A 25,344-nucleotide genomic window follows, 5' to 3' on the forward strand; every position below is an offset into this window, starting at 1 on the left:
TAATTTTAGTTTTAGTTTTTATTATTATTTTAATTTTTATTTGTCGTTTTGCTAAGCTGTGGTTGGGTATCTAGTTCAGCTTTAGATTTATTATGTGTTTCTCTAAAACCCGTGCCACCCACACGGATGCTTTAACTGACAAAAGTTTCTAGGCTTCTCCCTGTGTGAATGCAGCCTGCCAATCCTTCTCTGCTGCAAGAAGGGAGAAATGGAGCTTGACCAAACTAAAACCCAGCCAGATTTCCTTTTTGCAGCAGCAACTTTTTTTTTTTTTTTTCCCTAGAATTTTTTATTTTCTACAATTCCCGAATTCTGGGCCCTGGATTAAACTTTTCGACTCTTTCTTGCTTGAAGTAACTCCTTAGCAAAAGCCAAAATTCTTTGTTGAGTGAGTTAGGCCGAGCTGTCAAATTCTTTCGAGAAAAAGATTGATCGTTTCTCTCTTCTTTTCGGTTTGTGTGGACCTGGCCACTTCAAAAGAAAAAAAAAAGAAGAAGAAGAAAAAGAAAAAAAGAACAACAAAATCTTCTTGGGAAATGACTTTTCATTTTATTTATTTATTTTGTAAACTCTGGAAGTGGAGCTGTTTATTGGCAGGGAGAAATGGGGGAAAAAGGGTGGGAAGGCAGAAATGCGATTTCAAAGGTATCCGTGACCTTAAAAACACGTTTGGCTTTTAAGGAAAGCGTAAAGGGTCTGTTAAGTGTCGCTTTGGAAGCAGGATTACGCTGTTTCTTTTAAAGTAGTTTAACGAGGTAAATCTGGCCGATCCGCCTGGACTTGACGTGAACGCTCACTTGATTTCCTTAGCGCCTCATACCCGGGCTCAGCCACAAAGCTGCGGACCGGACCGTCCCGCAGCACATCCGTACAACGGGCCCGTACCCGCGGCGGTGCCGAGGGCCCTGCTCGTCTGCGGTTCGGGGCCTTCTCCCCGGCTGCGGGCAGGCACCTCGGGCGGGCAAAGGCGCTTTTCCCACGTCCGCCTCCCCCGGGGGGAACCAAATGTCCCGAGCCCACCGACGGCGTCGCCGCGGGGCCGCCCGGCACCGGCAGCACCGGGCAGCGCGGGCAGCGCGGGCAGTGCGGGCAGCACCGGGCAGTGCAGGCAGTGCAGGCAGTGCGGGCAGTGCGGGCAGTGCGGGCAGTGCAGGCAGTGCAGGCAGTGCGGGCAGTGCGGGCAGTGCGGGCAGTGCGGGCAGCACCGGGCAGTGCAGGCAGTGCAGGCAGTGCGGGCAGTGCGGGCAGTGCGGGCAGCACCGGGCAGTGCAGGCAGTGCAGGCAGTGCGGGCAATGAGGGCAGTGCGGGCAGTGCAAGCAGCACCGGGCAGTGCGGGCAGTGCGGGCAGCACCGGGCAGTGCAGGCAGTGCAGGCAGTGCGGGCAGTGCGGGCAGTGCGGGCAGCACCGGGCAGCACCGGGCAGTGCAGGCAGTGCGGGCAATGAGGGCAGTGCGGGCAGTGCAAGCAGCACCGGGCAGTGCGGGCAGTGCGGGCAGCACCGGGCAGTGCAGGCAGTGCAGGCAGTGCGGGCAGTGCGGGCAGTGCGGGCAGCACCGGGCAGCACCGGGCAGTGCAGGCAGTGCGGGCAATGAGGGCAGTGCGGGCAGTGCAAGCAGTACCGGGCAGTGCGGGCAGTGCGGGCAGCACCGGGCAGTGCAGGCAGTGCGGGCAGTGCGGGCAGCAGCTCCTTGCCCGCTGGCCCCGCGGAGCCGCCCGCAGCCTGCCGAGGAGGGATGGCAGGGATGCTTTTCTGGGGATCTTCCCTCGCCTTTTTTTAATCAATTAAAGAAAATAATGCGTTCTTTGCCACCAGGCCCCGCCTGCCATTGGCCGCGGATGGCCACGTGACCACGAATTGGCTGCAATTTCGCCCCAGTCTCGAGTTTAACAGAGCAAGGTCCCCATACGCCTGTATTATCAGCAATATAACAATTATAAAAAGCCCGAGAACCATCATCATCACTGCCATAAAAACTGAGGCCCTCAGATTTCTTCCTCTCTTCCCCTCCTCCTTCCTCCCCCCCTCCCGCTTTTTAAACCCTGGGCCCTGGAAAAGCCATGAATTTTGAATTTGAGAGGGAGATCGGGTTTATAAATAGCCAGCCTTCGCTCGCAGAGTGCCTGACGTCTCTTCCCGCTGTCCTGGAGACATTTCAAACTTCATCAATCAAGAACTCGACATTAATTCCTCCTCCTTTTGAGCAAACCGTCCTCAGCCTGAATCCTTGTTCCAGCAGCCAAGGAAGACCGAGGAGCCAAAAAAGAGCATCTCATGGCCTGCTCCGGCCCCAGCCTCCGGCACAGCCCGGCCCCTTGGCAGCGGAATTCCCCTGGATGAAGGAGAAGAAATCGTCCAAGAAAGCAACCCAGGCTCCATCCTCGTCTTCCTCCTCTTCCCCCCCATCATCTTCCTCGTTGCCGATCCCTGCCGCAGGATCTCCCGCAGGTTCGTATAATAAGGGGGTGAGGGGATGTTTGCTGAAATCGGAGAGGATTCGAACGATGAACAGACCCCGCCGTCCCACCAGCAGCCCTGCCCTGGCTCCCCGACAGACTTTGCCCCGCACCTCCCCGAAACTGTGTCACGCAATAAAATGCACCGCAGCAATGTACACCGCCGGGGGGGCGGGTATTTATCCCCCCCTCAAATAAAAGAGAAATTGCTGCAACTTCTGCGAAAGCAAAGAGATTTCCGGGGGAGTCGGGCTCTTTATGAGCTACAGCGGGGAGACTTGGCAGCTGAGCCACAGCTCCATTTTCTTGACTTTCCCTCCCAGCCTTGATTTTCTTTACAACCTACAGGGAAAAAAAAAATAATAAAAAAGAGCGGAGGGCGGAAAGAAAGACGGGTGGGTAACTCTGAGGCTGCTGCGAGCAAGATGAGGAGGAAGAAAGACGGAGAGCAGGGGTCCCCAGCATCCAGCGCAGTGGGGAGAGCCAGCTCGCCATCGCAAAACTGATACACCCCCAAATCCTCCAACCCCCAGGCAAACTGACGTCTCCCCAAGGAGTCCCTTGTCCAGGGAGCTCAGTAACCCTGGCCAGGGACCCTCCTTCCCCCGGGACAAAATGTGTAAGTGTAATTTACTGTTTCGGTATTTTCCTAGCACCGTTCAGGTAAAAAATGTTCAGGCAGAAAGGCGGACACCAGAGCTCATTGGCCAGATAACACAGGAATCGAAGCCCACAGCGTCAGTCCCTAACCTACTGGCAGGAAAAAAAAAAAAAAAAGAGAGAGAGAGAGAGAGAGAGAAAAACGGGTCGAAATTCCCCATGTCTGCGAAGGGGGCAGAGAAGAAAGGTTTCTAAACGGAGAGGCCAGGGGGAAAAATCCTTTCTCCTCCTTGGGGGCAAGGGTACCGGAGAGCGATTTCCAACCCTCTTCCACAGTGGGAAGAGCTTAATTAAACATTTATCTTCTCTCGCAGCGGCTCCCCAACCCTCCCCCCACCCCCGCTCGGTAGTGCGGGGCACGTTCTGCCCTGCCCGCAGCAAGGAGGGGACGGATCCAGACCCTCCATCCGCGCACCGGCCCCCCTCCCTCTTTTGCAACGTGCGGTTTTGTGTGTTTAAGACACCCAGGGGCTCGCAGACACCAGCGGCTCCAGGAGGCTCCGGACGGCGTACACCAACACGCAGCTCCTGGAGCTGGAGAAGGAATTCCACTTCAACAAATACCTCTGCAGGCCCCGCCGGGTGGAGATCGCGGCTCTGCTCGACCTGACCGAGCGGCAAGTCAAGGTCTGGTTCCAGAACCGCCGCATGAAGCACAAGCGGCAGACGCGGCACAAAGAGCCCCCCGACGGGGACGCCGCCTGCCCCGGCCCGGACGAGGGCAGCGACCCCCTGGACGAGGCCGAGGACGGCCCCGCGCTGAGGCCCAGCCGCGGCCAGGCGCGCCCCGAGCTGCCCGGGGGCCCCCGGAGCCCGGCGCAGCCCCGCGCCGCCGCCTCCCGCCCGCAGCGCGCCCGCCCCGGCGGCCGGGACTCGCCTCCGCCGCCGGAGCTGGGCATCTTCTCGGCAGAGCCCTGCCTGCAGCTCTCCCCCGGCCTGCAGGACTCCCTGGGGAGCCCCGTCCACTTCTCCGAGGAAGACCTGGACTTCTTTGCAAGCGCACTTTGCGCTGCAGAGCTGCAGCACCTCAATTTCCAGTAGCGGGCCCGCTCCCCGCCTGCCGCTGCTGCCCCGCCAGGCCGAGGCGCCCCCAGCCCCGCCGCCAGCTGCCCCCGGCTGCGGGGACGGGGGGGCGCCCCCGAAATCGCCCCCGAGCCACCACTCGTTCAATCACCCCCCCCGAGCCCCAAACTCTGTCTTCCGAGACTCCTCGCGTTGCGGGACCGGAATCACACTCGCAGTATTTATTTTACAAGGCTCACATAAAAGAGTAGGGTTTTTATTGTTATTATTTTGTAATTAAAACCAGGTTCTTAATTATAGGCTTTTTTCTTATTTATTTTAAAGACGGCGCCCGATAGTTCTCACGCACATCAGACATGTCAGGCCTCGAGAGAAAACATTTGTAAATCCTTCAAGTGACTTTCTCAGGAATCAGAATGAGACTTTTAGATTTCTTAATAAAATGATAATGATAATGATAATAATAATAATACAACAGAGGAATTTTCTTTCCTCTTTTTAAGTTTTAGATGTAGACTATTTATTAAAATGTTTTAATAGTAAATGGCAAATTATTTATTGTACATTATTTTCATAGAGTAAATAAATGCCTTTATAAAACTAAGAACCGTGGGTTGCTATATATTTCATTCGAAATTGTTCTTTTTCTTTTTTTCCTAAATCAGTCTCCTTCCTCTTCCCCGATCTGCAGCAATCTGGTGTCTTTATAGTCTGTTCATGTGCATTGAGAGAGAGGACAAAAGAAATTGCTCCCGACTAATATTGCAAGAGGCTTCGTGGGTCAGAAATATTTGCCCTGTTCCGTTCTGTCTGAATTTTCTTTGAGCTTGTTTTTTATTGTCATTTTTTTTAAAATAAATCGAAGCCGGGTATTTGTTTCCCATGCTAACGCTCGCTGGTGTGTTTTTGTGACTCAGACTCCCTCCCGTAAGCACGGCTCGGGCCGAGGGGAAGGCAGCACAAAGGCGGCGCCGCGAAGCCCCCGCACATTCCGCTCCCGTGCTGGGGGCGGGGGCGCGGCCCCCTGCAGCCGTTCCCGCAGCCCGGCCCGGAGCGGCCAGCGCTGCCCCTTGCCGTGAGCCCACTCCACCGGGTCTCATCGCTTGCAGCAGGAAATCGAAACGTGCCGCATCGCAGTTATAAGTATTTTAAAGAAAGAAAATGCGAAAAAAGGGGGATTTCGAGTAGGAGCAAAGCATGAGTGGTGCGAGCCATCATTTTGGCCAACAAATAAATGCTACAGAGGGCAGAGGGGGAAGAGATTAGCCTGAAAGAGACATTTCTTTTTTCCTCCCCCGTCTTTTTAGCAGCAAAACCCAGAAAACCTCCGGCCTCGTAAATCTGCGGTCTCCTTCCGCAGCAGTTTGCGCAGCTCTGTCTCGGCTCGCGGATCCCTTCACGAACGCGGTCTCGCAACATGCGATTTTAATCACAAACCTCACATATCAGGGAGGGAGGGCGAGGCGGAGGGGGTGGGGAGGCTTATGAATGGAAGGGGGTCAGCGCAGGAATCAATCGCGGTGACACCCAAAATAAATCACGTTACGTCTTTGCTAAGTCACCGGTGGTTCCTCGGGCACAGCAGAACCCCGGCGGGCGGCGTCTGCGCGCGGGGCGAGCCCGGGGGCGCCGCGGGCAGGGGGCGAGGGGGGCGCGGGGAGCGCGGGGAGCAGCCGAGCGGCCCCTACCCGCGGCGCTGCTCCGGCCCCGGCCCCAGGGCCAGCGGAGGGCCGGCGCAGGGCGGCCCGCGGCGGCCGGGGGCGGCGAGCCGCGCCCGGAGAGGCCTGGCCCCGCGGGGCTCCCCGGGGCCGCGGTCTCCGTCCCGCGGGGCCGTTCCGGCGCTCCGGCGGCTGGGCGGAGCCGCCCCCCCGCGGGCCGGGGCCTGGGAACGCGCTCGCTCGTTCTGTGCTTTCGTGCTGGGGGCGTCGGAGCCGGGCTCGCTTTCCGCTTCGGGCAGTAAAAAGAAATAAAACGAAAGAAAGTAAGGCCTCGACAGATGTTCTCGAAATTGCTGTGCGAAGATCTGGGTTATCGCTCCCCGCCGGAACAAAGGCAGGCTGGTTTTACGGCTACCTTTTCACTCGGAATGACACCGCTGGCCTCCCTCCCAATCAAGCGAGCAGACGTTTCCGACCTGCTAACAGCTCGCTCCGGGAAGGAGTCGGTGTGTACTGAAAATGGAAGTGGACGGCGGTTACGAAACGCAGGTGAACGTTACCAAAAGCACCCTCCCGTCGACGAAAGGAAGCGGCCGGCGCGCGGCCCGCGGGGGCTGCAGCCCCCGGCCGGGAGTCGCCCCCCGCTGCGCTGCCCCCTCTCCCGACTCCTTCGCTCTAGAAGTCCTCGAGCCAGGCGGGGGGGCTGCGGGGGGGGGAAGCCCAGGCCCAGCCCAAGCACCACAGAAGGCTATTCATTATCTTTAAGTTTATTTAATATCTCCAGCTTCTGGAACATACTCAGCGGCAGCGTCGGCGCTGCCAGACGCTGTCTATCAAAGCGCCATTTGTTCCAGTGCTTCACAGATCCCCCCTCGCCCCCCCCGCCCCGCAGCACTCCCGAGCACGGGCTTGTTGCGGTGCGGGGCGGCCGGAGCCGGCGCTCGGGGGCGGGGGCGGGCCGCGCAGCCCCCGCGCTCGGCGCTGCCTCGGCCCGGGCCGGGGCCGCTCCCGTGCCCCGCCGGGCTCGCGCGTGTGCGCGTCCCGTGCGCCTGGGGCCGGGGGGCGCTTCTCGTTCGCCCGAAGCCGCGCACGTACGCGTCTCTTGGCGAATGGAGCTCGCAGCGGATCTCCACGGCGCACCCGCCCTTTCCGCGTGGAAGGGAGGAGGGGAAGCGAGAGGCGGAGGGGGACGCGCACCCCTTCCTCCTCGGCGTCCCCCATGCGGCGCGGCCCACGCGGGAGCAGACCCGGGGTGGGGCGGGGGCGCGGGGCTCCACCGACGTACACCCTGACACCTTATCAATACAAATCTCTAACAAGGGCCCTTTTGCAGGTCGTAATGACTTCTCAAAGTTGCTGCAGGTCTAGAAAGCATGCCAGTCACAGCCACAGATCAATTATACACCCACGGAAAGTGACTTAATAAATGGAACCTCGCCAGTTATTATCCTTGCTAACAGCAGGCCCTTTCTTATTTGTCCTAATTAGCAAGACTGAAATGTCGGAGGAAAGAAGGGGAATATTCAATAAAATCTAAATTATTGAATGACTGTAAGATTTCGCCATCAGTTCAGCCATTCTTTACCTTCTTCAAAATGTCAAACAAATGGGGAATGCATATTTGCAACCCTGCCCTTCTGTTCTGTGCAACTGGAGGGCATACATTAAGCATATTAAGCGTATTCAGCTCTTGATCGTTGTCAAAACACTGCAATTGCCTCACGATTATTAACCTAGAAATATGCAAATGAGATACGCTCGCACGTGTTGTAGGAATGCTAAAGTAATATTTATCTTGTGCTGGTCTAGTCTGGGGATGTGTTTGCTAAAGAGCTACTTGAAGCCCTGAAGATGTTGAACTAACCCATTAGAGCCATGGGAAGGCTCAGGGCGGAAAACCTTCTGTGAAGGAAACGCGGGCGAGACCGAGTGGCAGGCCCCGAGCCTTTGATGTGAGAGGTGGGAAGCGGTTACTTCTCCCGGGGAATCACCCCGACCGCCCTCCGGAGCTGCCGGTGCCAGACTCCGGCTTTCCGGGAACTACTCTGTTTTCTCAGCTGAGTGGTAGCATTTGTCCCGCATTGAATGCATCCCTGTCCTGACTGGCAGGAGCTTGAGAAACTTTCCTAAGGCTCCATCACCGTCAAAGCAAGGAGCTGGGACAGGGCACCTTCCTCTGCTCGCCCTCCTGGCACCTCCCGCCTCCACCGCAACTTTGCCGGTTACTCTTTTCCCCTCTACACACCGCGAAGGGGGAAATGAGTGTCGGATTCAGAGAAACTACCTTAGGAAACGCTGCTGTTAACCCAGGTGAACCTAGGTCTCAAAGCCAGGGGGATACTGTTTAGAATCATGCTGGTTTTCATCAATAATGCTGACCTACTACTACCGGCAATACCGATGCAGATGTGAATAAAGCCAAGTACGTCGGGTCCAGGTGGAGCTAGCCCACGTCTGGTCCGCTGGGTGCTGATAACTGCAGGGACCGGAGTGAACCCGAAGGGCTTGGGGCTCCCCGGTCCAGTCCCGGCCCTGCACCCCCCAGCGGGGCTGCCGGCCCGGGCAGGGCGCCCCTGTGCGCAGGAGGGACACGGAGCTCTCCTCCCCGAGGCTTAAGCGAACCTCGGTGGCCAGACGAGTGGACTCGAACACAGGCACCTCTGCCCTGGGGACCACGGAGGCACAGCCGATGCGAGTCACAGGCAACCAGGACGGGTTCCCCGAAGCCAGCGGGAGGAGTTTGATCTTTCGACGCACGAGGAGGTGGGATTTGAGGGGGTTGTGTCACACAGAGAAAGAAATACAGAAACAGTTATTTCTCACCCAAATCTTTCACTCAAAGTGTCACTCAAGAGACCGAGAACAGAAACCACGTCTCTCTGCCCGGCTAAGAGGGCTTCTATCCGCCCCCGGGGGATGGTGACGGCCCGTCCAGAGATCTGCACGAACTGACTCCAAGCCAAGCCGCCAAATGCCCGGCGGCTCTTGGGGCGCAGCAGATGCCCGAGAGGGACATCGCGCTCCAGCCGCCCCGGGGCCCGGCCCGGCCTTCTGCCGGCGCCCGAGCGCGGCAGATAAGAAGGGTTGTATCTTATCTGAAGTGTCTCGTATTCATTCTGCAGCACGGAGATAGCCCCGTGCTTGTAACTCATGCAAGGGATTCCCTTCAGCATCACTTTGGAATCCCAAACTTTGAAGCATTTTCCCATATTATTTTCTCTCTTCAGTTTTTAGACTTAAATATACGCAGGCTTAGTAGGCCATGATTTAACTATGCCACATGGTTACCGAGACTGTAAATTTCTGACAATTTCTAAGGACAAGTCCTTTTTGGTGATAACGAAGTCCGCAGCCAAACACGCATCCCGAGCGTCAGCGCTGCTTCTTATAAATCACCCCGCGAGGAGCCAGAACTGACATTTCTTACGCACGACACAAACTTTCTCCGCAGAGAGTTATCTTTAACTCCAAAACGAAGCATCTGTAGACTCTGTGTGCTCTGGAGCCTTTGGAAATGCTCCATTTCTTCTGTGTTGCCTGCATAGAAAACTTCCAAGTCTGCCTCGGGTAAAGATTTCTTACAAGGAAGAAACGCCTTCAGAAGGGCCTTATCCTTCGTGTCAGGCAAGTTGTCTCAACAAGTAAAGCGGCTCTTAGGAAAGAGCAAAATCCCCCTTTGGTCTCTCCCCAGGCTGCTGCAGTCCCGAGTGTCACGGGGCTTGCTTTATGCCGCTAAAAGAAAGACATTGCACTCAATAAAAGCTTTATTTTAGTAAGATGCCTTCATCGGGTTGGAACGAAAGGCGTGGTTTTCTCGAGGGGGCCCAACGCCTCGTCCTCGCTAACAGTGCAAGCGCGTGGGTGTGCTTCCACCCGGGGCAGCAAGCCCACGAGCTGCCCCACGTTTTGTCACGCCACGGCCCTCTGCCTCCGCGGGGGTGGAGGGACCAAGGGCACTGGGGGCGTTTGGGCACGAGAAGCCTCCTGCCACCGACAGCTTCGCGGGAAAAATGATGTTATTCTCGGTTCTTATCTGCTTATCAGGCTGGGTGTGGGTGGCAACGGCTTCCGAGGCGTGCCAGGCCCCGGGCTGGAAGGAGGCCGAGGAGGGAGCTCCCCCTGTGCTCCCTCCTTTCCTCCTCCACTGACCGACCGCTCTCCTGGGCAACGCGTTCTTTCTCCAGGAATCAAAGACCTGAAACCTCCCCACTGGCCCTCTCTGCTCGCTCATCTCGAGATATTCTGTTTTAATCCCGTCGGTTTGGGGGAGGCAGAAGAATTACTGTCTTCCTCAGCACGTGAGCGAAAATCAAGCAATAGATATGAGTAAAGGCTAATTAACTATTTTCGTGGTGTGAGAGAGGAGGCAGAGCTCTGGTAATTTGAGAACCTCCATTTACACATTTTCTTCGGATGTTTTGACCACCTCCCTTCTCTCAACTTTCCATAAGGGGTGTTTTAATGGAATAAATGTGCAAATAATAGCATTATGCTCGCCAGGCGACTGCTTGTTATCAATAGTCTGGTATTTCTTTCGCCCGCAGTACCGAAACTGGTTCTCACACTTTCTCCGCAAGGGGAATGAAAACCAGGCATAACGAGAGCAGTGACCTGATACCGGTTCCAGCGCTAGGAGGGAAATTTGGAGAAGCGGTTCCCCGGCGATTCCCAGTGTGCTCGCGTGCTCATTGATGCTGTGGCTTTCGAAAATGCCGCGCAGCAGTCGCAGGCCGTGCATTCTGGGGAAGAGCACGTTGCTCCAGGGCAGGAAGGCGGCGCCGGGGCAGCGCGGGCCGAAACGGAGCCCCCCGAGCCGGGCAGCGCAGCGCAGCGCAGCGCACCCCGCCCGCCGCCCGCTTCCCGGTTCCGCTGCAGCCGGCGGCTGCCGCTGCCCCGCCGAAGGCCGGGGGGCGGCTCGTCCCCCGGCCGGGGAGCCCGGCACCTGCCGCCCCGACACCCCCGAAGTCTTCCCGGTCTTGCGCTGCCCGGGCTCCGCGAGCAGATGGCGAGCGGCCGGGCGGGAGGGCGACGTCCCCTTGCTGGGAGGAAATCGGCTCCAGCCCCCCACGCGCCGAGCGCGACGACTGCCTCCACGGAGGGGAAGAAAACCTTCAGCCGAAGTGGCTTCACCTCCACGCACCCCCGTCTCAGCTCTGCCTTCGCCCTCACACGCCTCGGTAGCTTCACTTTTCCCGAAGAAGCCAGGGCTTAGAGTGGCTCCCAGGAGTCCAAGGACCACGTTTTATTCCTGTTTGGGTCGGGATCTCTGCTCTGTTTCAGGGCCAAAATTTTGATCCCGTCCCATACGATTATTCCGTCCACCAAAGAAGCTGTACTTCCCCCCCAGAACTGCCTCACGTCCGAGCGGAGTTTAATAGCAAAACTTTTTCTTCCATAACTCCGCAGAAGTGAGCTCTCTCGGAGCTAATTTTGCAGCTCCAGAAGACAGCTGTATTTTAATGACATAAAGCATCCCCTTAATGTAACGCTGGAGTGAGATCATGGTGCAAAATTATCAGACAATACGAAACAAATGGTTCAAGGATGAAACAAACATCTATCCTTTTTTTTTTTTTCATTTTACATCCATAAATTATCTATTGTAAGTATCGTTTAAATATAATACATTCAATTTAAGCGCGAACACAACATAATACAAAAAGCACTCCTGGAATCAAATTAGAAACCGATTTCTTTTGCAAGGGAAATTACATGAGAGTTGCTTTGAATCTCTATAATCACTTTCTGTGCTTTCTGTTGTTTTATGCAAAAAAGGAGGTATCTTGTTTCAGAGAACATTTGTATCCTGAAGTATTTTCTTTTTGAATATCTCAGCATCAGCAAAGTCTGCAGAATACATGAATAAGTAGTAACACAGCACTGGAAATAGTTTCTCTTTATTCTTTTTATTGAAGGACAAGAGACGGAGTTGACTAAATATCACGTCTTCTCTTGAGGGCATTTGAATATGGGAGGAGGGCTGATGCTATTGCAGTTTCTTAACAAACGTTACCCCAACGGGTTGCATCAGCCAAACCTCTGAACTAACGAACGTGCTTATGCCTTTCAAAGTGAACTTTTGGCCTGATTTAAAAAAAAAAAAAAAGGAAAGAAAAAAAAAAAGAAAAAAAGTGCCCTCCTGGCTCTTCCTAGAGGCTGAATAACTAGTAAATATCCTGACAAGTAACAAATGACTGTGGGCGTCATATTGTTGGGTGCTCTTGTCTCCCTTCTGCTAACAAGTAAATAAATGTTGCCTACCTATGTTTCCATTCTCTGAGCAGTAAGTGGCCGGACTGAAGTCAGTGTCTTTCCACCTACTCATCACAGGGACTCTGCTAGAGGAAAGCTCCGGTCTTACAGCAGACTCAGGGGAAGATCAAACCAGGTCTGCCGTAGAAAAGCAGAGCCTAAAGTTCCAGCACTGGTTAAAGCCCTTAAAAACATCTCATGTTTTCAGAAGTAAATGTGGAGATAGGTAGGTACACGGACAAATGATGGATAGAAAAATGGGCAGGATGGTTACACCGACACAGATAACTTTTGGTTCCATTCCTCCAACTGCTAAGCAGGGCATGGTTTCTCTTCAACAAAAGACATTCTGTCTTCGTAACTTTATTTCATCGTCTCATTAGAATACTGATTTAATTACATTGCTTTTACCCACACTGGCCCTAGACACAAAGCCCGCGTGGCAAAATTAAAGCACATGGAGCGTAGTTTTCGTAGAAGATTTTAGCCCAGAAAACTCCAAACACGTTCAAGCCATTTTCTAGGTAAAGTTTCGCAACGAAGAAACGAGCATCCTTTTGTACTTGGGGCGGTGGAGGGGAGAAGTAGTCAGACCTCCCTACCTCTTTTTCCTTCATCTTTCTTTCTCTCAGATGGAGTTAGGATCGGGAAAAGCCTTTTTAAGTTGAGGAAGGGGAAGTTCTGCCGAAATTGGCTAATCGAATAACTCGGGGGCCTTTTTAGCACTTAAAACAGGCGCAGATAATGCTAATTCTTCCCCCAGGCCCCCCCTTCCCCTCCACCTCCCCGCACCCCACCTCCCTCCTCTCTTTTAAAGTCTTTGAGGAAAGATTTTGACGCATTCGTGTTGTTATCAGATTGATGGGCAGGGTTTGATTGAAACCCCTTTGTTATGCAAATGTCAGGCCCTTGATGGATGAGCTCAGAGATGTGACAAACTTCAGGAGCCCCTCGCTCATTGGGCTGGGGGCGAGCCACGTGGCCGCCTCCCCCTGCCCCCACCCCGGCCCCGCCGAAGGCTCCGGGGTTCGAGGACCAGCGATGCATGGAAGGAAGTTTTACAGCTTTGACATACTATCTAAAGGTTGTAGGGCAGGCGGAATCCCCCCAAAACAGGCTGACCCTCCTCCATCAGTGGCAGATGGACAATACTAGGATGAACTCCTTCTTAGAGTATGCAATTTGTAACCGCGGGACGGGCGCCTACCACCACTTAGAGCAAAGCTCCCCGTCCTTCCCCTCGTGCTCAGGTAGCCCCGCCACTGACCCTTTCCACGGAGACGGCCGCTTCGGCGCGGGGGGGAGCGCGGCCGCGGCCGCCCAGCTGCCGCAGCAGGGCCCCGGCTTCGCCCCCGCCCCGGCCGGCCGCGCCGTGCCCTTCGCGGGCGCTGCCCCGGCCGCCGGGTACCCGGCCGCGACCTGCGGCGCCGGCTACGGGCCGCCCCCGCTCTACCTCGGCGCGCAGGAGGCGGACGCCGGGTACCTGCCGGCGGCCGGGTTCGCGGCCAGCGCGGGGCCGCACCTCGGCTCGCTCGCGGAGGGCTACGGCGGGGCGGCGGCCGGGCACTACCCGCAGCACCTTTACGGGCAGGAGCAGCCCGGCTTCTTGGCCGGCCTCTACGGCAGCCTGTCGCCCGCTCCGAGCGAGGACAAAGACCCCGCGTGCCCCTCCGAGCCGTGCCCCAGCGCCGGCACCACGCGGACCTTCGACTGGATGAAAGTGAAGAGGAACCCGCCCAAGACAGGTGAGGCTGGGGCGCGCAGAGCGGGCGGGGAGGTGCCCCCGGGGCCGGGGCAGGCGGGGGCAGCGCCGCGCCCCGGGGAGGGCTTCTCTGCCTTCCCGGGCTCTCTGCCTTCTCCGGGCCTCGTACTCAAGGCAGCGGGGCTCATCCTCCAGAGGAACACGGGCCCGATTTTTTAAGCACCAGCCCAGCGCTGCAGAAAGGCCAGCCAGAGATCTTGCAGATACACCTGATGGAGGGACCCTGAGCGCACTTTCCCGCAGGCCCAATGCAATTTAAGCCCAGCTCGGGATAGGAAACGCTCCGGGTTTCCTGCTTCTTCCACAGACGTGGCTCCCACCTCTCCCATTGTTCAACTTCCCTCTCTAAAATATTCCCTAAACCGCAATCTTCCCTCCACCCCCACCCCGATCGAGCGGGCCCTCCCGTCCCCTTCCACTCCTTGCCACGCACGTTAAGTTTCAGGGCAGTTTGCAGGGAACCGGGGTGACGGTGTGCCAGCGAAGGGAGCAGCACTGCAGTCTTTCCCCCCAGGTTATAACCCCGCGCCGGGAAGCCAGGGGACAGCTCGGGCTCTGTGAGCAAGCACGAAGCTCCGGGGGGCGGGGGCCAAACGCCCAGGAGAGGGGCAGCAGGGCAGAGCCCGCTCGATCGGGCTTCCGCAGGGCCTCCAGCCCCGGCCAGGGACTGCTTTGGCCGCTCCTGCCCTGTTGGCTTTTGCTCGTTACAGCCAAAGTGTCGGAGTACGGGCTGCTGGGCCAGCCCAACACCATCCGCACCAACTTCACCACCAAGCAGCTGACGGAGCTGGAGAAGGAGTTTCACTTTAACAAGTACCTCACCCGGGCCCGGAGGGTGGAGATCGCCGCTACCCTTGAGCTCAACGAAACCCAGGTCAAGATCTGGTTCCAGAACAGGCGGATGAAGCAGAAGAAGAGGGAAAAGGAGGGTTTCGCCCCGGCTGCTGCCTCCAGGTCTGCGAAGGAAGCGAGCGAAGCCTCGGATCAGTCCAACTGCACCTCACCTGAGGCCTCCCCCAGCTCGGTGTCCTCCTGAGCCGCCCCGCAGGGGCAAGGAGGCTAGCCCGGGGCGGCTGCTCCCGCAGCCCGAGTAGACACACACGCACGAACACGCACGTCCCGGCCGCACACACGCGCGGGGGCAAGGCCGTGCTTCCTTCCGAGCAGCCCCCTTGGCTCCAGCCGTCTCCATGCGTGTGATACTAATTCTCCACCTTGCCTTTCTCTCTCTTAATTTATAGACACTCCGTAAAACGTTGGACTCCAAAGGAGCAGCCGTGTCCTCGTTTGTCCTTAGCAATAGACGTTTGTCTCAGGGACGTTTCTCCCTCTCCCTTCTCTCTCCCCAATAGAAACTGCACTTTCAACTACAGAAACTTTAAAACGAATTTAGTTCTCTCCCGTTTTAAAAGTGTGCACAAGGACTTTTGTCTGCAGGAATGCTACATTTCATGCATTTTTCCTCCCCGAGAGATTGTAAAAAAAAAAAGTTTGGGGTATTTTTTTTGTTTGTTTTGTTTCCTTTTTATTTACTCTGTGTATCTTGGAAAGATATCTGATGGGCCCAAGATGCTAGAGGCCTGTGGGAAGACCCAAACAAACACAAAGCAAAAATGCAACTCCTTTGGTACCATTTTGCACTAGTGCTACTTCACGTGGTTTTCTACGCGCTCCTGGTTATGGCTGGTACTAATCCTGGGGAAGGGAGGGCTGTTACTAATCCTGGGGGAGCGCTGTGTTATCAGCTAAAACGAGATGAGGCGAAGGCAGACCTCGGGGTACTTTGGACAAGGGTCACCGTGCTGCGAAGTGTGAACGCGCACGGGAACACGGCTGCGGGGGGCCGCGGGGCTTGGCTCCCCCGGACGCTGATGCACTGACTGCTATTTATTTGTCTCGAAAGCCTGAAATCCTGGAGCGAGGCTGCACGGCTCCTTGCACCCCCATCCTCTTAGGCTTATCGGAGTCCGATAAAAACATTATTTAACCATGGCTGATTGTTTCCCTTTCCCAGCAGAAACTTTACCGTAGGACGAACTGAAAACCGCGGCGACTTTTGTTAGAGTTTGTTTTAAAGAGAAAAAGGTCATCGTGAAAAACAAGTGGTTTCTTAATCGGAACCTTCTGTTTTGCCTCCACTCCCTTCCCCATGCTCTGTATGTCGAAATGGAACTACCTCAGTCTAATAAAGTTTACTTTTTCCACACTCACGTCCTCTCGGCCCTAAGCGAAATGGAAATTTCTCCCGTCCAGGGAAGTGCGCGACACGGGGAGGGGAGCCCGGGCTCAGAGGGAGGAGGAGGAAGGAAAAGGTCTCCGTCTGCTGCTAGAGCTCCCAAACGAAGTGCCCGATCCTGCTTCCTGCGGGGCCCTTCCAAGACCCCCCCACCCCCGCCTTGGCACCGGCAGCTGCAGGATCGGGACCAGCTTTCACCTCCGCTACGGGGGAGTTCAAAGCAAGTCTCCCAGACGGGGCCGGGTAGAAACGCGTCGCTCCGCACGTGGAGTTGCTTTACAACGCGAAGTGAAAGGGGGCCTGATGAGAACAGCAAATCCTCCTCCTCCTCAGTATAAGCATCTCGGCAAGGAAGCAGTTCAGCACTTCCGAAGCAGCGACATTAACTGGAATCAAGTTGGGGTCCGGGGGTGGGGGAAAGGCGAGTTTCCCAATTATACGGAACGGTTCTGTAAGGCGGACCCAACTCAAAAACGGAACGAAGCGTCGATTTAGTTTTATCTCCTCAGCTTTCGAAGGTGGCCCCCGAAAGGAGAACGGATGTCTTCCAGAGCGTGAGCGGCGCACAAGGCCAGGGCGCGGAGGGACCGGGACCCGCGGCCACAGCGGGGGCAGAGCCCTCCCGCTGCCGGGGGGGCCGCGGGCCCGGATATAGCTCTGACCTTTTTACCTCGAAACGCCTCTGGGATTTCTAAACAAGTAAAGAGAGGGGCTGCCAGGAGAAACTATTGTTCTAGCTTCGTCCCATTCGCAAACCTTTTAGGTGGGGGCGTTCGCGGGGCCAGGAACGAGCGAAGTACCTGCCCGGCCCCGCGGCTCCGACGGCGGGGAGCACCGCTCCTCCCCGGCACTGCAGCCCTGCCCCGTGCAACGTCCGCCGAGCTCGGGGGCCATCCCGAGCGTCCAGTTAGCTCTGGGACAAGAAAAAGACGTGTGTGTGTGAGGGGGAAGGTGAAAAGAGGAGTTTGTTACACTAGCGGTTTGCAAAACATCAGGAGAGGGGACCGCGAATAGCAAAGCACAGGCAGCCAGACCGACTTCGCAGCGCGCCGGGCATCAGCCAGCCGGGTTTAACCTGTTCGCTGGCCCAAGGCGATCGAAGGTCCTGCTGAGTATGCGTGATTTAAACTGTCTCACGGGAGCGGGGGGCTGCGCTTCAGACAGCTCGTGGGTTTCCACCGGGGAGGTTTTCGCCCGTTGTCTCTGGACCCGGGAAGGGGCCGCGGCTCCCCTCGCCCCCCGACGAGCAGCGCTGCGCCGGGCCGGGCCGGGCCGGGCGGGGCCAGCGCTCGGGGAAGAGCCGGGCAAAGAAAACGGCCGGGACAACCCGGGGGTTACTGACCGAAGCGCTGGTGTGTCGGGCACAACAAAGGCTCCCAGCTCCCATTTGAAACTCAAAGGGAGTCTCCGCAAGAGTCCGCAAAGACGGTGCCGATGCGCCCTTACATATGTAACCCCCCGGGCGCCCCCCTCACCCCGTCCCCTCGCTGCCAGCCGGGCTCCTCGCACCGCGCTCACCTCCCGCAGCCACAGATCTCTCCCCGCGCTCTCCCTCCAGGTTTCTCACGCTCCCTTTTCTCTCAGGAGCCCTAAACTCGCTTCTGCGAAGCAGGAGCGGGCTGAACGGCCCCGCAGCACAACCGCGGCAGGGGGTCCCGCGGCCGGTACCGGACGCTCCGCGGGGCAGCGAGGGCCACGCGCGTCGGCCCCACGCTCCGGGAGGCAGGGGAAGGTGCGGGCCCTGCGCAGCCGTCGGCCCGGGCTGCGCCTCCGCAGAGCCGCCTGCAGAACTCTGCCGGGTTCAGCCCTACTCCCACCGCCGGATTATATGGCAAACACGGGGCCTGCACGCACTCCTTTGTTGTATATAAATGATACACAACGACGGGGCTGTTCCCTTATCTCCACGTGCGTCTGTCCGTGGTTCCCTGGCACTGCATTTTTTTTATGGGCAGGAAAATTAGCCAAGACCCCTCTACACTCTACACTACTCTACACTATTAGGAGGCAAAGCCGCCTCCTAATGGAGATTAATGCCTTTAATATCCCAGAGGAAGGGGAAAATCCCGGTTAAAGAGAAGCAACCCTGTACATTTTTAATGGCGGTCGCTGTGCTGGAGCTGTTGTCCCCCTGCGGGAGGAGGGGACGGGGAAGAGACGCCCTCGGCACTCCCGGTGATCTGGCCTGGCGTGGCAGACACTTCAGGGCCATCTGTTCCTTACCCCTCGGTGTGAAATGCTTCTCCTAAGGCATTTGTTCTCACAACGTGAGGCCCTTTTGATCTCAGAAGAGGACATTCTATTAAATAATGATAATAATAATACCTGAAGACTTCCTTACTTTCAACTCCACTTTGCTGGCTTTGCACTTAAGGTGTGAAGCTTTCCTGGGGGTCTCTGTCCGGGGGACAAAACCTTCCCTCTGTGATTGTACTCTGGCTATTGCTGACCCCTGAAAGTCTTTGATGCCTTGAAGTGATGGGCAACAGGGGCCGAAGCCTTCCGGGTTTCTCCAAATTTGTTTCACACAACAAAATCAGTAAGGAGCTACCCCCTCCCCAGATCTCGGAAAACCAGAGCAGGGCAAGGGAAAGATGTTTTTGTCACACTGTGGGTGAGTCAGAACCAAAACACTGCTTGATACATCTTCTGAGAGCAGCACCAAAGCAGCAAGGTGTCCACACACCTGCCAGCATGGTAACATTGCCAAGGGAGCCGCTACACCCTAGGTCATGGAAACCGAGAGGGATTTTCATGTCTGATAAGTTTTCTCACCATTTTTGACGCAAGCACATTTTTAGGTGTCACCAAAACCCACGGAGAACTAGGAAGGAGACCCGCAGCCCTGGGAAGCGATGGGTGAACGCAGCTGTCCTTGCTCCCCGCTGGGCAAGGGGCTTGCACAGCCAGGACCACCCCGGCCCTGGGCATGTCCCCTGCCACACAGCCCCAGCAGCACGATTGGGCTCAATCGTGGGAGCTGGGCATACTGTATTTATCTGGATTGTGTATGTTTACAGACAGTGTATGTCATTTGCCTCCGTATCAAATATACTGCATGTTTATTTTTGAGGGTTGAGTCTGCATAGGTCACCTGGACTTAAACTGGGGGACCTCTGATCTGCTGCTTCATGTCGGACCCCAGCTGTAAACCCTCCCACCCGCTCTGCTCATTACACTAAAAGGGCCACTCCACAGTGCAGCCCCCTTCCTTCTTTCTTTTCCCCTCTGCCCCCCAGCTATTATTTTCCACCAACACAGATATTTCAGTGCCAATCAGCTTCAGGGCTGCATTACCCTCTTAGGCAGGTGAAATGAGGTCTGGGGCAAAGGGTTGGGGTGGAAGAAACAATTGCAGAAGTAAGCGTACAGAATGTTTCCTTGCTCTTCAGAGGGCTCACCTATCCTTTCAGTTTACACTGGTCTGACAGCTCCATTTCAATCCCAGCCTTCACATGGATTTGTTCAATATTTACTCAGGCTGATGGGTTTGCTCAGAACTTGCCTCTGTCAGCCTTGCTCTGTCGGGCTCCCTTCCCCTCGGGCCCAGGTTCACACAAAGTTCAGCCTGAAATGAATTCACCCAAAGATGGGCCCAGCTTGGCCTGAGGACCAGAGATGGGGTCAAGCCTGGGTCTCTGTGTCCCAGCCAGCCCTTGCGAAGGCAGCACTCAGCACTCCCAGCCAGGAGGCTGCTTTGAAAAATTATTTGGGGTTAAAAAAGAAAAAGCTCCAGGCCAGGGAGGACACACCAAGAAAGGCAGGAGCTGCTTTTCAGTGCAGGGAGCACAGGTCAGCCCTTCCAGGAGGGTGGATAGTTCACGGACATTAACTCTGACCAGGGGGTCTGTGTGACAGGGAAGGTACAATCCTGCAAATGCAGTACAACCATGAAAACTGCCACAGGGAGAAAAAAAGTTGCCTATACATGTGTGTGTATGCATATACATATACAAGTGTGTATGCACTCCCTATATTATAAATATATACATCGCTTACATTTAAGTAAAGTATAAACCACATATAATATATATTATATAAATATATTTTATATATGTATAAGTAAACCTCGTGGCAAGAGACTCAATCTTAAAATGAAGAGCAAATCAAAAACTGATGCAAAATAGAAAAGAGCGTATCTGGAGACCAGCAACTGTAAGGCCCCAGGGACATGAGTTGGGAAAGGCATGAAGCTCTTTGTGAATTCTCAGAAGGGTGCTCCGGGACCAAGCCTGGGAGAGGAACCTGGCACTCACGGGGCCAGGTTCGGTGAGGGGCCACTCACTGCTCTGGGGCAGGGTGAGAGTCGGCGCTTTGCAGCGCTGAGCCCTGCCCCGGGATGCACCAGGTCTGGCCACTTTCAGAGGCAGGAAAATTGACCTGGGTTGCAAAAAGGGCTTATAGCAAAACCTGCATGAGTTCCCATTAAGAAGATAGAACAGCAAGGTAAATCCAAAGCATCTCCAAACGAAATACCAACTGGGTCGATATCCAGGGCAGCACCGTGGTGGCCTCTGTGAGGTGACGAAAGGAACATGAAGTGTCTGGGGACAGTCCCAGAGACTCGAGAAATCTCAGGGACACGGCAGAATCCGAACCTGCCCCTGTCTGGGGCGCTGGGTGTCTCTGGGCACCTGCCTGCTGCCTGGGCGATTGGCAAAAAGCCCCATGCGAGTCTCCAGAGGGCTTTGGGTCAGACTGTGGGGTAGGAGCCCCTTCCGTGGAGCTGGGAGGTCCCAGCGAGGGCAGCACTTGTCCTCAGAGACTACCTGTACGCTGGGGCACTCACAGATGTGACACAGGGTAAGAGAGACAGATACCTTCCTGCTTCATCTCTTTTCCTGCCCTGCACTCCGAACAGTTGCTAGAGGCAGGAACCAAATTCTCCAACAGCACCATTTTAGGCTTTACTCATTATGAATATAATGATTACTTATAAATTCACCTGTATGGATGCTCTACGAGCTGAGTCCTTCCCACGTCAGTCCTCCTGATTCCGTAGACCAGTTACTTAGACTGAGGCATTAAAAACTGAAAACTGGAAAGAGAAAGCACATGATCAATTCCTATCGAGCAGACAAGGACTTATGTCTGAGGATCTAAAGCCTAAAGCTCTGCGGAGTATTTGCACCTTTGTAATACCTTGGCAGAGTGTCTCTGATAAAAAGGGAGAATTTGCGGTCTGTATTGTGAATTTACAGCCCTTTAGCACACGACTGCCGAATTGTCCTGTGTGAGGTGTCTCTTAAAATCAGACACGAGAAGGAGCCACTCCCTTCTTGTGTCCTTAAAGCTAATCCGATGAGATTTAATGGATTTGTTAATGGCTATAAAATTCTGGAGGTTATCACAGTCTCTGCTGATTAAACAACCCGGTGAAGTGTCACAATACAAGTGTTTTAAGCTGCAGGAAAAAAAAAGGGTGTGTGTGTGTGAAATCTCACACACTTCTCCTGCTCTTTCCCCCACGAGTAGGTTCAGTGGAAATATTGCCTGTTGGAAATCCTACCTCAGTCTGTCTTTATTTAATTTCTTCCTTCACTCATCAACTCTGCCCGAATCATTTTCTTTGCATTTCCTTCTTCCAGCCCAGCAGCGGGTGCTGGGAGATCCCAGTGGTTTTTGTCCACGTCTTCAATCTTTTTTCTTGAGACAGCAACACTCGGAGCTACACGTGGGAAGACAGCAAGAAAACAGTGTTACCAGAAAGAAAACAATGTACCACTTATTTCAAATAGAGAAGCTGGCACTACAAAAAAAAAAAAAAAAGACATTAAAACAAGTTGTTTCTCGTCTATAAACAAAGTCTCTCTAACTTTTGCTAAGAGTTCAAAGAGTCCAAGTTCTTGCCAAGCTAAAAGATCAAACCCACCAACAAAAAGCCTTTCCTAAACAATTTCCGTAATTTAGGTGAGAAGATTTTCCCTCAAACAAAAAAGTGGCTTTTAACCTCGTTTATAATTATTAATACGTCTCAGAGAAAGGAAGGAAATAATAATAATTATTTTTTAGTTACTACTACAAAATATTTCTCTGTGTGAGTTATTCTGACCATGACACATCTGAAAATACTGGCATTGCAATCATGAAAGGGAGCAGTACTTGAAATCCGGTTCCCGATTTCAATCCCTTTTGCCGCAATTAGTGTGCTGATAGCCACCGATTTGCCGCGTGTTTCGACACACCACAGAGCTCGGAAACGCCGAGCCTAACTCGTTTATTACGGAAAAGGATACGAGAAAAATGTTTTCTTAATGGCCCTTTAATTGCGTTTCCTACGTAGGGATTCGAGATGGTTCATATTTAAATGCCGGTTGACAGAGCGAAGAAAATATAGCTCCTTCTAGCAGCCGGAGATCTCCTACGAACCTCGTATTTCAGAGGTACCGCTGAGTCTTCGTGGCGGAGCACCCCAGTCCCGCAAACCAAAGGGGTTTTTGTGCGACGCCGGAGCCCGGAGCCCGTCGGAGGGCGCCGGGTCCGCAGGGGCCGGGCCGCGGCGGTGGAAGGAGCAGGCGGCGGCCGCCCCCCGCCCCGGCCCCGGCCCCGGCCCCGGCCCCGGCCCCGCCGGTGCTGCTTTGGCACCGCTTCCGAAGGACGAACCATTTCCGAGCCGGACAGCCCCCAGTGAAGAGGATGGGTTTGCTGCCTTCCCGAGTTTTGCTTTCCAGCCGCTCTTCCCGTTAATGTGTTATCCCGTGCGAGCCGGATGGCACAAAAATCGCTATTTTAGTGCAATAAACGTCGTCCTAAATGATTCTCCTACAAAAGATCAAACGTCCTGGCACCATTTGTCTCCCACAATTATTTTTTTGGGGGGATTTCTAACGAAGAAGTTTATTAGAGTCACTCCCTGCTTCCCTTTGTCCATTCTCTCCGCGAAGGTTCTCTTCTCTTTATAATTAATTGACTTGGCAAAGCTTTTCTGCAGTTTGCAGGAATATGCTAGCAAACAAAAGCATCTCGCTGATGGATGAGGAGCTGGGCTTTAAATCAGTCCCTACTGATACAAATTATTTTAATATGCCCCCCTTATGATTTGTTTCGATTTTATGAAGTAGTGAGCTATGTTGTAAGACTTGATTACGGAATGGAGGCTGGTTGCCTACAAAGTTATAAAGTCTTCCAGGGGAGCGTTTCTGAAAGGCTTGTTACAAATTCAGTGCATTCACAACTGCGTTGCCAAGGTTGTGCATATCAAGGAAAAGTAAATCTTTTTTTCCTTGACCCACACCCTGCCTCTCCTCCATGCTGAAGAGGAAATTGATAGTGCCACGAAAATCAGCAGACGCTCTTTGTGCATTTAATATTGTTTCTGCTGCTGTATCAATAAACTAAACCCCCACAAATAACAAAATCTAACCACAAAATCTTTGCTTCCCCCCGCCCCCCCAAGATAATAAGGGGAATAAGGCAGGGAAAGACTGAGATAAGGTTTTGTACTGTGCACGCTATTTCCCAGGAGGGTGAGGCTCTTGCTCTGCTGGGTGCTGGGCGGCAGAGAGGCTTTCTGCTTCATGCAGTGCATAGACGAAGATACCAGGGGCATCATGGGCTGTCTGAATTGGCTTCTGCTGTCCCTTGCTGCACTCCAGCAGCAGGGACGGCTGGGAGGGAACTGATATTCCTCAGGTACGCTGGACCAAGCCCGTTCACCTGTTCCTAAGAACCTGGCAGTCTGGAGCCAACTGATCCCCAGCTTCCTGTGAGCACGCTGGTACTGGAAGTGAATGTGCAGCGAGTTTTGCCTGCAGAATGGGTTGTGGGAGCACTCCCTAGGGACAGTTTGAGTGAACTTCGTTTGAACAGCTGATGAAGGTAGTCTGAGGTCAGCTGGGTGATGCTGGAGCAGACAGAGCCAGAGGGCAGAACTGTTCAGCTTTCAGGCAGTGCCAGACTTGTACAGGTGATAGATAACCTTCTGCAGCTCTTCCGTAAGATGCAGAAGAGGGTATTTGTTAAGGACCTGCATTTTTGCAATGTCATTGACCCACCGTGTTAAGTTTTGTCCAGTCATACATGAAATACACCAAGAACAACATTTTAACTATCCTGTGCTTTTCTGTCATCATCAGCACTGGACATAAATCGATCACATCGTCTCGGCTATGAAAGGTATGACTGGAACGTCATCTGGCTTCCTCAACTGTCTCTGTGCCAAGGCCTCAGTACCCTGCTGTGCTGGACTGTATTCCAGACGAAGCACAGTATATCAACTGCCTTCAGTGGCCATCGTATCTCAGTGAGGAGAAACATTCATGGAAGCCCAAGACGAGGATGCTTGTCACTGAACTAATGCATTAGATGCATGCAATGTATCTGTTCAGTATCTGAGTGCCTTTTGGTCTCTGTCTCTGCAAGATCAGAGTACTTCAGGTCGGTATCAGAATCACTTCAACAGCTTAACAGTTTAAGTTTTGTTCTTTCTGAAGACCTGTGTAACAGTTTAAAACTCAGTTCATACAACTGGGCTTGTACCAGCTACTTGAACATACTAAGTTAATGCAGTGGTCAGAGGTCAACAGCATCAAGCTGAAACAGATGACGTTTCTGCCAGTAAATTCAGAGCTGTGCATCACCCTGCAGTTTTCCCCTTCTTGTTCAATAAATGGAGAGCTTGTGAAAGGTGCTGGTGATGGGCCTGGGAGAATGAGTCCTTGAGTCTAATCGTAGTTTGGGAGTGGCAGGTGAAATTTCATCCTGCCAAGGTTCCTTCCCTTCCTGATCTTGAGGAATGGGAATCCAGTGTCAGTAATTCACTTCATCTCCAGTTTGTGCTAGAGAGTATCAGTGCCAATGCGATTTGCTTGCTTAATTTTTTACTGCAAAAACACAGTTCTGCTTGGCCTTAGATCTGCTGAACTCATTTCATATACCATCAGAGAAAGTTTCTTCTCAGTAGCCACCAGTTCAGGCCAAAGTCAAGCAGCACCACGAGCTTTCTCTGCTCTCCTGTTCCCAGATAGACCAACATCGGTAGATTTCTATTTTTTAGCTAAATCTCCTTCTATAGTGTGGCCACATTACTGCATAAAGGGGGGTGGAGGCATTCCAACAACATTTGCTCACAAGCTTATTTAAAACATCTTATATACAGAGTCTTTTTGTCTGTCCAGTTCCTACAGGAAAGAACAGACAGAGATGGTTGCAAAACTTCTCCTGATATTACTGCAGAAGGAGTTTAATAAAAAATAACAGCACACATGCAAAGGCTCCCAGTAAGATAAAAATTCTCCTTGATCTGCTGATAGGAAGGAATCTATGAGAGTGGCAGATCAAAGGGACAACAAAGGCCAAA

General features: G+C 54.1%; 2 protein-coding genes and 1 long non-coding RNA gene across 3 annotated transcripts in view; 2 read left to right on the forward strand and 1 right to left on the reverse strand.

The window, feature by feature from the left end:
- Nucleotides 1-2,059: 2,059 nt before the first annotated feature.
- Nucleotides 2,060-5,734, forward strand: HOXB2 (homeobox B2). Its single transcript, XM_040537006.1, has 2 exons — nucleotides 2,060-2,447; nucleotides 3,576-5,734. The coding sequence occupies exons 1-2, from the start codon at nucleotides 2,060-2,062 to the stop codon at nucleotides 4,154-4,156; spliced, it is 969 nt and encodes a 322-aa protein (XP_040392940.1). The 3' UTR covers nucleotides 4,157-5,734.
- LOC121059838 overlaps nucleotides 2,374-25,344 on the reverse strand; it is a 46,879-nt gene continuing 23,908 nt past the window's right edge. The window contains exons 2-5 of the long non-coding RNA XR_005814659.1: nucleotides 21,556-21,714; nucleotides 20,992-21,084; nucleotides 14,633-14,766; nucleotides 2,374-2,479 (exon numbers count right to left, since the gene is read on the reverse strand). This is a non-coding gene — a long non-coding RNA (uncharacterized LOC121059838). The remainder of the gene's footprint in view (nucleotides 2,480-14,632; nucleotides 14,767-20,991; nucleotides 21,085-21,555; nucleotides 21,715-25,344) is intronic.
- HOXB1 (homeobox B1) lies at nucleotides 11,864-16,696 on the forward strand. The gene is made up of 2 exons (XM_040537005.1): nucleotides 11,864-13,793; nucleotides 14,521-16,696. The coding sequence occupies exons 1-2, from the start codon at nucleotides 13,094-13,096 to the stop codon at nucleotides 14,844-14,846; spliced, it is 1,026 nt and encodes a 341-aa protein (XP_040392939.1). The 5' UTR covers nucleotides 11,864-13,093; the 3' UTR covers nucleotides 14,847-16,696.

Source organism: Cygnus olor, chromosome 25 (genome assembly GCF_009769625.2).
Source record: "Cygnus olor isolate bCygOlo1 chromosome 25, bCygOlo1.pri.v2, whole genome shotgun sequence".
Lineage (NCBI taxonomy): Eukaryota > Metazoa > Chordata > Aves > Anseriformes > Anatidae > Cygnus > Cygnus olor.

Coding starts and splice junctions, on each gene's coding strand:
- HOXB1 (XM_040537005.1), top strand. CDS start 13,094: ATGGAAGGAAGTTTTACAGCTTTGACATACTATCTAAAGGTTGTAGGG. Junction 13,794..14,520: donor GAGGAACCCGCCCAAGACAG/GTGAGGCTGGGG, acceptor TGCTCGTTACAG/CCAAAGTGTCGGAGTACGGG.
- HOXB2 (XM_040537006.1), top strand. CDS start 2,060: ATGAATTTTGAATTTGAGAGGGAGATCGGGTTTATAAATAGCCAGCCT. Junction 2,448..3,575: donor TGCCGCAGGATCTCCCGCAG/GTTCGTATAATA, acceptor TGTGTGTTTAAG/ACACCCAGGGGCTCGCAGAC.